The 13,242-nt window shown below is 40.3% G+C and overlaps 2 protein-coding genes across 2 annotated transcripts; one reads left to right on the top strand and one right to left on the bottom strand.

Annotated features, from left to right (window-relative positions):
- Position 1: 1 nt before the first annotated feature.
- Positions 2-6,095, bottom strand: polr3c (polymerase (RNA) III (DNA directed) polypeptide C). The gene is made up of 13 exons (XM_035163231.2): positions 5,941-6,095; positions 4,373-4,519; positions 3,718-3,982; positions 3,078-3,379; positions 2,870-2,974; positions 2,398-2,571; positions 2,253-2,304; positions 2,089-2,149; positions 1,850-2,000; positions 719-820; positions 583-632; positions 297-446; positions 2-205 (listed from the first exon to the last, which is right to left on the bottom strand). Exons 2-13 carry the CDS (start codon positions 4,517-4,519, stop codon positions 124-126), a joined length of 1,641 nt encoding a protein of 546 aa, XP_035019122.1. The 5' UTR covers positions 5,941-6,095; the 3' UTR covers positions 2-123.
- Position 6,096: 1 nt separating this feature from the next.
- rnf115a (ring finger protein 115a) lies at positions 6,097-13,157 on the top strand. Its single transcript, XM_035163234.1, has 9 exons — positions 6,097-6,251; positions 8,412-8,470; positions 8,643-8,697; positions 8,940-9,223; positions 9,394-9,462; positions 9,556-9,628; positions 9,716-9,809; positions 10,449-10,564; positions 11,932-13,157. The coding sequence occupies exons 1-9, from the start codon at positions 6,174-6,176 to the stop codon at positions 12,049-12,051; spliced, it is 948 nt and encodes a 315-aa protein (XP_035019125.1). The 5' UTR covers positions 6,097-6,173; the 3' UTR covers positions 12,052-13,157.
- Positions 13,158-13,242: the final 85 nt, after the last annotated feature.

Raw genomic sequence — 13,242 nt, 5'->3', positions numbered from 1 at the left:
AAACAATATATATTTTATTCCACTTCAAACTGAAACATTCCAGATATAAACTATAAAAAGGTCGTAGTTGAAATCGTTCATACACGAGAAGTAATAGTACTAGTATATAAGTACTATGAGTTACTATGAGGATGAGGCTGTGGCCGTGATGTAGGACTCTAGAAGAAAAATGGTTTCATCTACTTGGTTCTCTGCTGAATCTAACCTGGATGACAGATGATAAGAAGAGTTACACCTCCACATCACAGAGGTGACTAGCATCTGTATAAAATGGATTTGTACTTTTGTGTCCTTACTTGTTGATATGAAGCTTTAAGGAATCCAGCTGGTGCTTTTCAGGAGCAGTGATCATCTCCTCCACCTCTTGCAGCTGCTCAGGCTCGGCCCCACTGGCCTGCAAAGAGGCGAGGATGGCCTCGATTCGCTGGGATTTCTCCAGCAGGCGCCTGTCAATGGAACATGAAGCCAATCAGCCCATTCGTCTGTATCGCGGCGTATTAACTGCACAACTTTTAAAACTGATCACCTCGAATCCTCTTGCTTGAAAATATGAGGACAAGGAATTATTGATGAGAAACTCACTTGCTCTCCTTGGTCTCAAACAGGCGTCTCTCTATGAGATTGGCGACTGTCTGCAGAGAAAATAAATGTGCAAATCAGAAAAAGGCAGAAACCTGCATTATGGACAGATGAGAATAACTTGTGCTCACTGTTTTACCTTATGGCAGTTCTGCAGCAGCATTCTTGCTGTTGGGAGTTGATTGACGGTGTAAAGATAGAAAGTACGAGAGGGAGCATAGTCAGGAGTCTTTGGGATTTCCTGAAGATCAAAATTATAAGAGTTGTTCATCAAGGATGTGTAGGTAGAGTCAAAAAATGGGTACTGCTCCATTTAATCTGTTGGATGTCAGTGAAATTTCCCGATTGTCACTTTTATCAGATTATGCTGCAGTGTTTTAAAAGTGTGGTTTTAAAAATGCCTCCTTCACTTGGTGCATCTTAAAACTTTGTGCCAAATAATTTCCAAAGTAGGTTTTTGGATCGGATGTTTTTTGGATTAGTCGCTCATGTTCATACACTGAGAGAATTGGCTTGAAGAGAGTTGGAACTTGCCACGTACACCTAAAGATATTACAGTGATCAGTCTGTCCTCTTAATTTTGTCACAGTTACAAATTGTGTGTGGTAGCAGCTGAGATGGAGGACAGCTTTGGTTTGCTGTTTTCAAGTGCTTGTGGGAATGAAGAGAAAAAGCCCAGTCACTCCAAAACCTACTCAGGGGGTCTACAGCCATAAACCAGTCCAACATAAAAGCTTTTTGAGCATCACTTGAAATTCAATGTAAGACCAAACTTGTGATGGAAACACACACCAAGAGTGAACATATGAGTGTTCCAAATAAACACATTTAGGTCTGTTAGACTCAATCCCCATTGTTCTTAGTTTGAAAGTCTTTGGACACACAATCGCAGTTTGCTTCTCTACACTTCCAGGCTCTGGCTTTAAGCGCCACTTACTTAATGCCTACTCGTCATTCTCAAGCCACTTATCGTTAAACTTGCATTTCCCAATGTTCATAAACCAGCTAGCAGGCTGACTAGAAAGGCATTAGTTTAACACATAAACCAGAGACAGTGCATACTGGAACTAATATTTCTTCTTCTGTCTGGTAGAGTAGAGACATTTTTGCAGTGATGTGCCTAAATGACCCATTCAATGTGGATTTTACGCACAGTAAAACAAAACTCATCTTCCTTTCTCGTGTCACACTGCTACATCAGAGTTGGGTAAAAGCTTGGAACTTACAATTAAATAGAATAGAGAGGAAACATGAAAGCATCATCACATACCTGTAGCTGGACCAGGTTCTCCGACAGTAATGTATAGAGCATGTCTTTAGCCTCCTTGGCTGGAATCATGGCAAAATCCTCCACTTGCTTCTGCTCCAGGTGACGTTTCCTTAGCAACAGGCGGAAAATCCGTGCTGACCGGGAGCCGAACCTGACAACAGATTAACAGTGAATAAATGAATGAGTTTTTGATGGCAGAATAATCGCATGTAACCACAATGAAACACTCACACACTTACCTCTCCTGAACTACAGACTCTAGTGTGGCCCGTGCCAGATTGGCCAGCGCTCTGTGTAGATCTGACAGATGAGTTAAAAAAAATAAAAGCATCTGCATCTTGTGCTTCATAAATGAAAAGATACAAACCAGTGTGACGACTCTTGCTTTAATAAAAAAGGATACTAACAACATACATCCCTCCTCCACTTTCACCAGCCTTTCCCACAAACTCCATCTGGTAAATGAAAAAAAAGACAAGCTGCTCTTAAAAACAATCCTGGATATGAATGAAGATTTGAAAATGTAACGTTCCTTGCGGAGGTCATACCGGGTCGTCCACCAGCAGAGTGAGGTACTGGTCTAAGATGGGTCTGGCAATGTTGTAGCTGCTTGGGAGCGACCGGAAGATCTCATTGGATGAGAGGGGCTTTGTGCAGGTGGCTGTGGGCGAGGTGGTCACCTCACTCATCCTCAGCATAGTCCTGACTATCTCACTGCTGGTCTAAGATGTAAAAGTTAAAAAAAAAAAATGTTAACATGATAAAGCATAATGACAAACAACCATAATACTAATCTAACTTTGCATATAAAACAGGCAAAGCTTGGTATTAAGATATGACTGTTTTGACCTGCTATCATTTCAAAACTAAAATGATAGTTATAGCATTTTTCCAGATTATCTAACTCATCAAAAATAAATTATCTTCTAATGTAAATAAAAACAGTGAGATGTGGCTTTAACACAGGTCATACTTTTAAAAGTATTTCTTAAAAATCAAGCAATCTTGTGTAAACCTGACCTGGTCCAGTTTGTTGGCTACAGCACTGATGATGGCCTGGTCTCTGAAGTGAAGATGGAACCTCTCAAAATTCACCTGCCAATAAATCCCCTCATCACCGTGTGTCTGTACAGCAGAGGGTCAGGGACACAGACAAAAGGTTATACATGGTAGTGAAGAAGGGAAAGAAAATACATTAAATACAGACAGCAAATGTGTTCACACTCACCGCTGTATCTAGTCTAGGTTTCTTTGCATTCCTTTGGTCCTCTCCATCCTCGGTCGAGAGTTGGCGTTTGCCTCGTCCACTCAGTGTCATATGTGGCACCTTGTAGCAGTCAGGGAAGCTCTCTGCTGTGCGCGGGGTTGTCTTAGCAGGGGCAGCGGGAGTAGCAGGGTTGTCAGTAGGAGCTGCCGTCGTCTTGTCTTTTTCCCCTGCTCCAGGTAGTGGAGGGCAGCGCTGAAGAAAATGAGTCTCCACTAGGTTGGAGAAGGCAGACGACACTTCACTGTAATCCATGCTGCGTCCCTCTATAATAAGAAACACAAATATCATAAACAGTGACTTTCTATAATTACATTCCACACAAATCAAATGTAACAATGAAGTCATTGCATTTAACACCACACATCAGTGGCGCTCTAAAGTCTCAAGTTGCTAGCTCCAAAGAAACTCCAATTCGAAAGAAGTTGTGGAAATAAATTACAATTTTGTTCCAGTTTTAAGATATTCAAATTTGTATACTTAAAATTCCTTCTAATATGAGTCTAAGTGGTGATTTGGAGGACCATGGAGAACTTGTTTAGTTTCCACATCTACATAGAAAACTTCTCCAGTCCTCAGCTGATACAGACACTGAGATACTGACCCTCCATGTTCTGCGTGAGGCGGTCAGCAACTGTCTTGACGGTGCTGCTCATGGTCATATGACCTCTCTGCAGTAGCTCCTCTATGATTAGCTCTCCGGTGTCGCCGTACAGGGTTTTTGCGGTGTAGATGAAACGCGGGTAACGCAGAATTCTCAGAATCCGATTACAGCTGGTCAGATACTCAGTTGGACTCCCAGGTCCTTTACGACCTGAGCTGAACACACAGGCCCCATGCTGCACGAGCACACACAGACACTTCTTTACCTAGGTTCAGCCAGAAAAGAAAGTGGTGCGTTACCTTCAAGAGTCTCTTTGCAAGCACTAAAAAAACATAGATCAAAAAGCTAAGTTAGCTTAAGTTATACTTGACCATGTTATTTTTGACCATTTTCTGGAGCAATAACTGATCTGTCATGTAAAAAGAAAAGCTAAGTTCTCATTAAATAGATGAAAAGTAGCAAAATTACTAATGCTGTAGAATAATCAGGTAACAAAATACAATGTGTGTATGTATACATTACATCTAGGACAGGTTAACTGTCCACCAACATAAGCTCAGCGTTTATGATGCTAAATGTGTAATATATAATAATATTTCCATGGTGTGAGGTAAAGATAGTATCAGTCTAGACATGGTAAGAGTAGGACTGGTACCAGATCCAGTGGGATTCCAGTCTCATTGATGATGGTTCTTAGATTCAGTGCTCCACTTCTGAGCAGGTGTTTTCCCACTTTCTCCACCACCTCTCCAAAGTGCTCCCGCAGCAGGAGACCACACAGACGCACCTCCTGGAGAGTCATCTGCACAGACACACATACACACACAGGAACACACAAATGATTAAAGGGCTCACATTTAGTTTTGAGACCAAAGTCAAGTATCAACACAACAATAAATAGAACACTGTATTTTAATATGCACTATATCATGGGCTTAGGTTGACCTTTCCAGAACACACCAATTTAATAAAGCATGAATAAAAAGCATTGTCAGGACATGAGAGCTTTTCAGTTAAATACTGAGATGTATAAAGACACTGAGTAGTCATTGTGGGAGCTTGGAACAGCTATGACTGTTTTAAAAAAGATAAACGTGTGAAATGTCTTATTTATATGATGGTGGAGGAGGGCTACTGTTGCTACGTGAAAAACACTGGTTGCTATGTTCATGTGTGAAAAAGTGAGATCATCTTGGCCCCTGCTGTTTTGATTTTGACCTTCTCCTTCTATTATGTCAGACTCACCCAATTTTATGGAAACACAAATCTAAATCACTGGAGTTCTCCTTTAGCCAAAGTTAGGAGACTTGTTTGGGTTCAGATACTTCAATAAAACTACTACAGACTGGAAATGCCTAGTACCCAGCAAGATGTACAGCAATGTGCAAGAGCACTTTAGATGTTTAGATTCTTATCAATTCAATATCATCAAGCAGGTGTCAGATCAGTCCCAGATTCAACCTACGATTTGACAACAAAATCAAAAACGCATCCAGACTCAAAAAGAGAATTATCTCCAGAGACAAGAAGAAGAAGATGGAGTCCTGCAACAAACGCTGTGATTCCTACAGATTATCTTAACATCATGGAGCCTCTGGGATGTTGTGAGGACACAGTCGGCCTAAATCTACAGAGGAAGTGTCGCAGGATAACAAAGATCCTCAGAGCAAACTAGGGCTCTGCGATATGGCCAAAAATGATATATATATATATTTATAAGATATAAATATATATATCAGTCTACATCTTTATCACAATGAATGTCACATTATTATTTATTTCCAAATTTAATATTTTTCAAATCTGAGGAAAAACACTGATTAAAAAAGGTGCTTTTTATAAGCAAAACACTTTTATCTGTTTACAACACTTTGAATTAAGCTATTATTCAATGTGTAACTTGAAAGTATTATTACTTTTACTTCACTTTTAATGGCTAAAACTTTCATTTCCAAATATAAGAAAAGAAGTCCCAGTTCCACTCTGCCTGTCTCTAACTACAGAAATGTGTCTTCTTCTTGTGCAGGTATGTAAAAACATTGTCATATAAGAATCCATACTTTAGCTAATTGAAATAATAAACAGCCAGTTGGACACATTTCACTGACGCTTGTCTACAGATGAACACACTTGTGCAGAGCAGACTAGCCTAACTAGCTAACGGCTAGCTGATGGCTAATAAAGCTGAACACAACATGCACGGACTGTTTTCTTTCCACGAACCTTTCTGTACAGAGGAATTCGTCGCTTTTAAGCATCTCCTGCACACATGCTGCTTCTTCTTCTCGTTGTCAACACACACACACACACGAACACACACTTCCGCTCCACGGCCGCTCGTCTGGCTCCGCTCGGGTTTCCCCCGGCTCAGGCGCGGTGCATGCCGGGCTGGAGGCGGACAGCTGTCGTCGGTTTTGTGGAGGACCGACGTCAGTGTTTGTGCTGCTCTGGGGAAGATGGCGGAGGCTGCGGCTGTTCCCCCGCATCGATTTTTCTGCCACTGTTGTAAAGGAGAAGTCAATCCCAAACTGCCGGTAAGACGCACGCCTTCCTCCCCGCGCCCCTCGTGCTCTCTCCTACAATTTGTGCGGTTGACAAGTCAGCCGTGGTCCGGAATACCGTTTGTTTCGCTCGACTGCTACAGCTAACCCCTAGCTAGCCTGTTAGCATGTAGCAGCGTTTGTTGTTGTTCACTCGCTAAATAAACTCCTGACACTCGCTGGTATCTTCGTCAAAAAGCAGACACGTAAAGCGAATGTCGACATGTTTCACTGGATCGCGTGTAGAAGTCATTATTTCTCACTGTGGACACTCGACAGTTGACATTAGCTCAGTGTTGTTTGTGTTGTGCTCGAAACAACACAAACAGCTGAGAGACAAGAGCTGTGTGTTACTACTTTGTCATTTAAATTGGTGTTAGGCTGTATTGTAACGTCGGGTTGCTTTCGTTTTCAGAGTTTGTGTCTGGGAAAACACTCCTGGCAGGAGAGTTGGGGACTTTTCTGCTTCGCGATCCCGTTTAGTTTCAATTTTAAAGTTAAAGGTGAAGCCAGACTGAAGAGATCTATATCTGGTCAGACTTCTATTAACCTTCAGATGCTTTAAAATGCATCTCTACTGCCTATGCAGTGAAGATTTCACATTTAAACAAAAACATGTATGAATAAAGGTTTAAAGAAAGGTTCAGATTACAATGCAAGAAAGGAAATGGCTGAATTAATTAAAAGCAAGATCATAAAAACAAGTGTTGAGCAGTTTTTTAAACGTGTCGACAGAAGACAAATTAATAGCTCAAATTAATCCATTCAAACACAACAGATCTGCAGGACTTTCTAGCTTCAATGGTAATATGTTCAGGTTTTATTAAAACTAGCTTCAAGGCGTGTTGATTCAACTTGTGTTTATTCTGGAAGCTGTAATGCATTTTACAGACTGGAGCTGAAATGATTAGTCAATTCGTCAGTTAGTTGATTGGCAGAATTAATCTGAACCATTACTGCTAAAGCTTTTTTCATTTCCTATATCTATCCTTGTGTTTTCATATGGTGTATTATAAGGTGTCTGTTCCTCTGATTTTATAATATGTTTTGTTTTTTTTACTTTCCTTTAACTATTCTTGTGCATGTACATAATGTATTGTGTACTTTGTAATTAATATTTTCAGTATTTCACATGATTTGCTCTTTGTCATCATCTTACATGTAAACGTTTAGTATCTTTGGGATCTGAAGACGTTGACTAGTTCTTAAGGAGATTGTGATAAACACTTATATTTGTTTAATTACTGTATTGACCAAATCATTTATCTGTCAAACTATTAAATCACTATCAGATTAACCAAAACTGAAAATGCTGAAGAGACAAAATCTTTTTTGTTGTTGCAGCTGAGGCTAATTCCTGTCTGCTTTGTCACTGACTCTCTCAATCCTATTGCATGTCTTTACTGAGCCAACACAGTTTATAACCCCACGACAACTACAGTGTATACCAAGGACCATCTGTCAATCATTTGTCCATTTATACAACAGAGAGGATAACCTCTGAGTGAAGACACGCAATTAACATGATTATTCATCTACAAATTGAACATAATAATGATAAAACTTAAGTATCTGTCTAATCTGTCACAGCCCTGTCTGTATATTAAATGACCTCAGGTTGAGGAGCTCTTGCTTACATTGAGTGAACAACACGTGATCTGGCTGAACCAGCGGACAGGAGTCTTTTCCTCATTCTGTTAGAGTGGTTTTTAAAACACTGAATACATTAGGTGTGGTTGGCCGACCAGCTCTTCCTACTGGGTTACATTCATAAAACACAGGCCATCATACAAATATGACTGATATTATCCTCTGACACAGTGTTGTGTTATGTCATTGTCAAAGCCAGTCAGCAAAAAGTCTTTACAGTGATTTATGATTCACTCCAAGGGCTTGGTGAATATTTCCAGTTACCAGCTTGTCACTACTGTGTGTTCAAGTATAGTGTAAAGAGACATTTCTAAAGCAAACGTTATTTTTTTGGTTCCTGATTCTCTAGGTTGAAAACTTGCAGCTCTTTACTATTTTATACCATTGTCAACTGCTATTGGAAAGTTTGCTAAGGAAATAAGACATTTGAATGTGTCACCTTTTTCTATTTGTCTGTTTTTCCTCACCTCTGTGACTCAGTCTTTGTTTTGCGTCTCTTTGCAGGAGTACATCTGTCCGAGATGTGATTCAGGGTTCATAGAGGAAGTAACAGAAGACTCCAGGTAAGAGATGTCAATTATTGTAGTTATCTACTCCACACCAAGTTCATAGAAAATAAGACATGTTAAGTCCTGTTAGTGTTAGTCTACATGTTGCGCTGTTGAAGTTTTGAGGCTCATTCTGCAGTTTTGTCGCAGGTTAACACTAAACCGTCTTCTGTCCCCTTTTTCTCAGTCTCCTAGAGGGTGGTGCAAACGGGATAGATGACACAGCCACACAGTTTGCAGAGGTACAAGCTGACACACATGTGTTTGGAGAACGCGGTGGGGAAGTGTGCAAAGGGGATGGATTGCGATCATTTCATGTGTTTTAATAACTTTTTTACTCCCGCCTGCCTTTCCCCCCTTTCTTCATCCCCTGTTCATCATTTTACTATTGCTTTCTCTAATTTCCCTCCTTCTGTCTGAAACCCCATCTTTCTTCAAACCTCTACCTGTTTTCCTTCCCTGTCGTATCCTGATATTCCCGTAGCTATGGCACCTGTTGTTACTGGAGCGGCCATTTACAACAGACAATGACACCCCTGACTCAGAACCTCGGCTCCCTGGAGGACGGCTGGGAGGTCTCAGTGACCTGGGGGGGTTGGGAGGGGGACCAATCGGGGGGTCAGTCCCAGCAGGCCTTGGGGGACCTATGGGGGGTTTACTAGGAGCCGGGGATCACTGGGGACCGGGACGCCCACCTCGCCTGCACAGCCAGAGAAGATACCGGTCTAGAGGCAGCAGCAGGCCTGACCGCTCGCCTGCTGTGGAAGGGTGAGTAAATGTCTTCTGGCTTCCTCAGCATCCTCTTGGCATTTTTCTCCGCCTCAGATACTCCCACTTATTATAATGACAGTGCTATTTATGCCTCTACAATCCTGACTCTTCTTATTTTTGGCAATGACATTAACTTATCTGTATTTTCTCTTTTGTCTGTGTGCTAGGATTGTGCAACAGTTTCTTGCTGGCCTCTTTGCCAACTCTGGAGTCTCCAGCTCACCTCCGCTCTCATGGTAAGATGACATTACAGTAGCATCACAGAGTCTGCCAGGGTGGCAGTGTTGGTGCCTGTTTTGATCAGCCTGAGTCATCTGTATCTTTTTCAGGACAGGGATGCTGCACTCTAACCCTGGGGACTACGCCTGGGGACAGGGAGGGTTAGACGCTGTGATAACACAAGTAAACCAAACTTATAAGAACATCGGACTTTGTATTTGTGTTGCTGTTTAAATGGTCTTCAGTTTACATGTGTTTGTTTTTCTGTAGCTACTAGGTCAGCTGGAAAACACAGGACCTCCTCCAGCAGAGAAAGAGAAGATCTCTTCTCTCCCGACTGTCAATATATCTCAGGAACAAGCAGGTAAGAACGCAGAGTTGTTTGTTGTGCATCCTTAACTACAAATTTAAATATTTCTTGCTGGACATGTATAAAGTTGTACACTTTCAGTAAAACAAATGGCCATGAACACATTTGTCATTATGTAAATAGATGCTTATTTGGTTAGAAGCCTGTGCAGCATTCAGACACAGCATGAACAGGCAGTTGTGTTTATATTCTGTTGCCGCCTGCCAAGAGAAGCCTCTGAAACTGTTAGTGTTTGAGGAGAAATGCCCATTAACCTTGACAGTATCAACTGTTTGTTCCATAAATTATTTCAAGATGACATCCTGTCTTTCTGGGCTGCGCCTTGTGTGAATGCTGTGTGTCCTATTTTACCACTGAGCTGTAACATTGTGGTTGATTGTGCAGCCTAGCTGTTGATAGCTGATCTGTTGGGATTAATGACGCTCTATGTGATTATTCAGGCTTTTTGTCTGTGTTTTTATTCATTAGTCATCCTCAGCAGCCTCGTATCACCTCAAGTCCCTGCTAGGAAATGTAATGGTGCTAATGAAGATAGATGTCTCCTGAAGAAAGTGACTGATGACTACCTCTTGAAATCACAAGAATATTAATACAAGGGGAATGATTAAACATGTGCATGGTTTCTCCTTTCAGACTGCTGTATGGAATGTCCAGTGTGCAAAGAGGACTTCACAGTTGGAGAGCCAGTCAGACAGTTACCCTGTAACCACTTCTTTCATTCAGACTGTATAGTGCCATGGCTGGAAATGGTGAGTCACAACAAAGAAGATATACATTGCTTCCTCACATGTAGTGGTGCACACAGTATATGTGATATTAACAGCACTCATGACGGTAATAGGGGACATTTTAACACATGTTTTGTTTTCCTGGGAATCCACATAGAAACCTCTAGGTAAATTTAAAGGGTGATGCTGGCGATATTATATATTTCTGTTATTGTCAATAAATCCCATGAAGACACCAAAAACATCCGATACCCCCTGTCTGTGGAATTAAAGGAAAACATTTAATAGCATCTTATATATGAGAATAATTTCATTTGAAAACCTTAATAATTTCCCAGAACAGCTAAGCACGTAAATAATGCTTCAGATTCATTTGGTGCCCAATGAACATTTCCAGTAGCAGAACCATGTACTGTGCTTGATTATAGCCTGAAAATAAACATTTCCCTCGTTTATTATAATGAAGGAACGTGTTACCTAGTGAAGCGGGTTGGCTCGTTGATTTTAAGGTTTCAAGAATGTTTATTAATTAAACCATTTATTCAATACAAATGAGGGACAAACGTTTGCAGGGAGGCCACGTTAGCAAAAACAAATTGGTGGTTAAGTAAGTAATAAATAAAGAAGAAGCGATTAAGACAGACCAGAGTTATAATACGGTAAATACAGCAATAATAAAATAAAATTAGTTTCACAAAATAATAATATATTGTGCAGAGTGATTGTGTTCTTGAGAGTAATAAGCTACATAGAAATGTTATTTAGTTGGAGAGATCATCGCTGGCTTTTGTGCTCTCGTGATACTTGTCAACAATAATTAAAAATGTAGGATATTACTGTCCTTAACCTTAGAATCACTTTCAGTAAAAGAAGGTCTAATAGATAAAATTTGTGCAGACATGTTGAATACATTGTTTGATGCTAAATTAGAGAGAAGCTGAATTACCCAAGCTGAAGTTGGACTTGGCTAAGGTATGTTTTGAGTGACCAGACAGGGACTGTTAAACAAATGCATTCAAATCATCATGGACTAGATTTGCACTTGCAAAGGTCCAGCAGTCCCTTTTAGATTCAGTCATTTTATTTAATCAAGATTCATGAATTGGTCCATGGGAAATCAGTGTAAAAAAAATCTCTAAATTCCAACAAGATAATCAAATAAAATATAAAAGTAATATCCAACCCTTTCACTGGGTTTTAATAAAACTGTTTCAGTAGTCTTTGATTAATCCTGCTGACAAACAAACAAACCAACAAACAGCCATGAAAACACAATTTCATTGGCAGAGGTAAAAACAGGAGTAAAATAAGAAGTCCTCTTGTTAAAACTCTTGTAAGAAAACTGCCTAAAGCTAATGTTATGTGCATTCTGTTCCGTGGCCACGCAGCATGACACATGTCCAGTGTGTAGGAAGAGTTTGAACGGTGAAGACAGCAGCAGCCAGCCCCCATCAGAGTCCCCCTCCCTCTCCATGGACCCTCGCACACAGGAGAGATGGTCCTTCTGAGACGCCCACCCGTTTCATCCCTCCGTTCTCCCTGCCTACGTTCACCAACACACCGGGAAGACAAAAGCGCTTCTCTACTTCCCTCTCTTCATCTCTTCATCTCTTTTGCAGTTGTAATCATCTCAGTCTATTGTTTCTTTTGTATTTTTATTTTCTGTTTCAATGCCTTTCTCCTCAAACATGTACACAGATACCTGAACAGACGTCTTAACGCTCAGTTGAGGTCTGCTCGATCTCGTTTTTTTTTTTTTTTTGCCTAATAACAAACCAGCCTAGATTGATAATGATGATCAAGCCCAAGTCTTCTCTACTTCTTCTCCTTTTCCATCTTTCTTGAAATGCACTGCTGCAATACACTCTTGTGAGGAAACTTTATATCATATACCATTCCCTCTCTAGTCACTTGACGATTCGCTGAAACCTGCAACTGAGCCCTGTACGGCATATTGGAATACAGTAGGGTTTGGCATTTACAGAGCCTGGGCCTAACAACACGAACACCTGCACCCCTGCAATAGAATGTAGAGTTTATTAAGGGTAGAATGTTTTTTGTTGAGATAGTTTCAGGAGGATGATAGGACGTTGGTTATTTAATTGGTAGTTTTTTGGGATTGCATTGTCAGGGTGTTGATGTTATTGCGACCATCCTCTGTAGTGTTGCTATTGGATAAACAACACAAGCGAGTACTTTAGTACTGCTGTCTAAACTATCTATGACATCAAATGGAAGCAAAGGATTCCTCACACCTTTTGGACTCTTCTACGTTTGAAAAAAACAAAAACCAGTAAGGGAATGAAATTAAATATCTATGGAGCTCAACCCATTATCTAATGCTTTAGGTTCCAACATATTCCTCCTTGTGTATATATTCTAAACAGATGGCATCCCTCTGTCATTCAATTCCTATTGTTTATGACTTGTCTTTTGTTTCACATTTTTATCACTTTTTTTGATGTAAATAATTTTAGTCCAACTACTTACGGTTTGCAAAGGAAAAAACATTGAGAATGGAGAAACAAATGTGAAATACCTGGTTATTGAAACTGTATATTATATATATGGGAAAAAAATGTCTATGAGGTATTAATAAATGACAAATTTAAAAGGTTTCCTTTTCATTTCTCACAATCCGGTTAAAACATTTCATTTTATATTCTCTCTGCCCCCAAGGGATACTTACAAACATTAGA

This window comes from Hippoglossus stenolepis, chromosome 8 (genome assembly GCF_022539355.2).
Source record: "Hippoglossus stenolepis isolate QCI-W04-F060 chromosome 8, HSTE1.2, whole genome shotgun sequence".
Lineage (NCBI taxonomy): Eukaryota > Metazoa > Chordata > Actinopteri > Pleuronectiformes > Pleuronectidae > Hippoglossus > Hippoglossus stenolepis.
The sequence above is the reverse complement of the archived record's forward strand: the minus strand, read 5'-3'. Positions and strand labels throughout refer to the sequence as shown.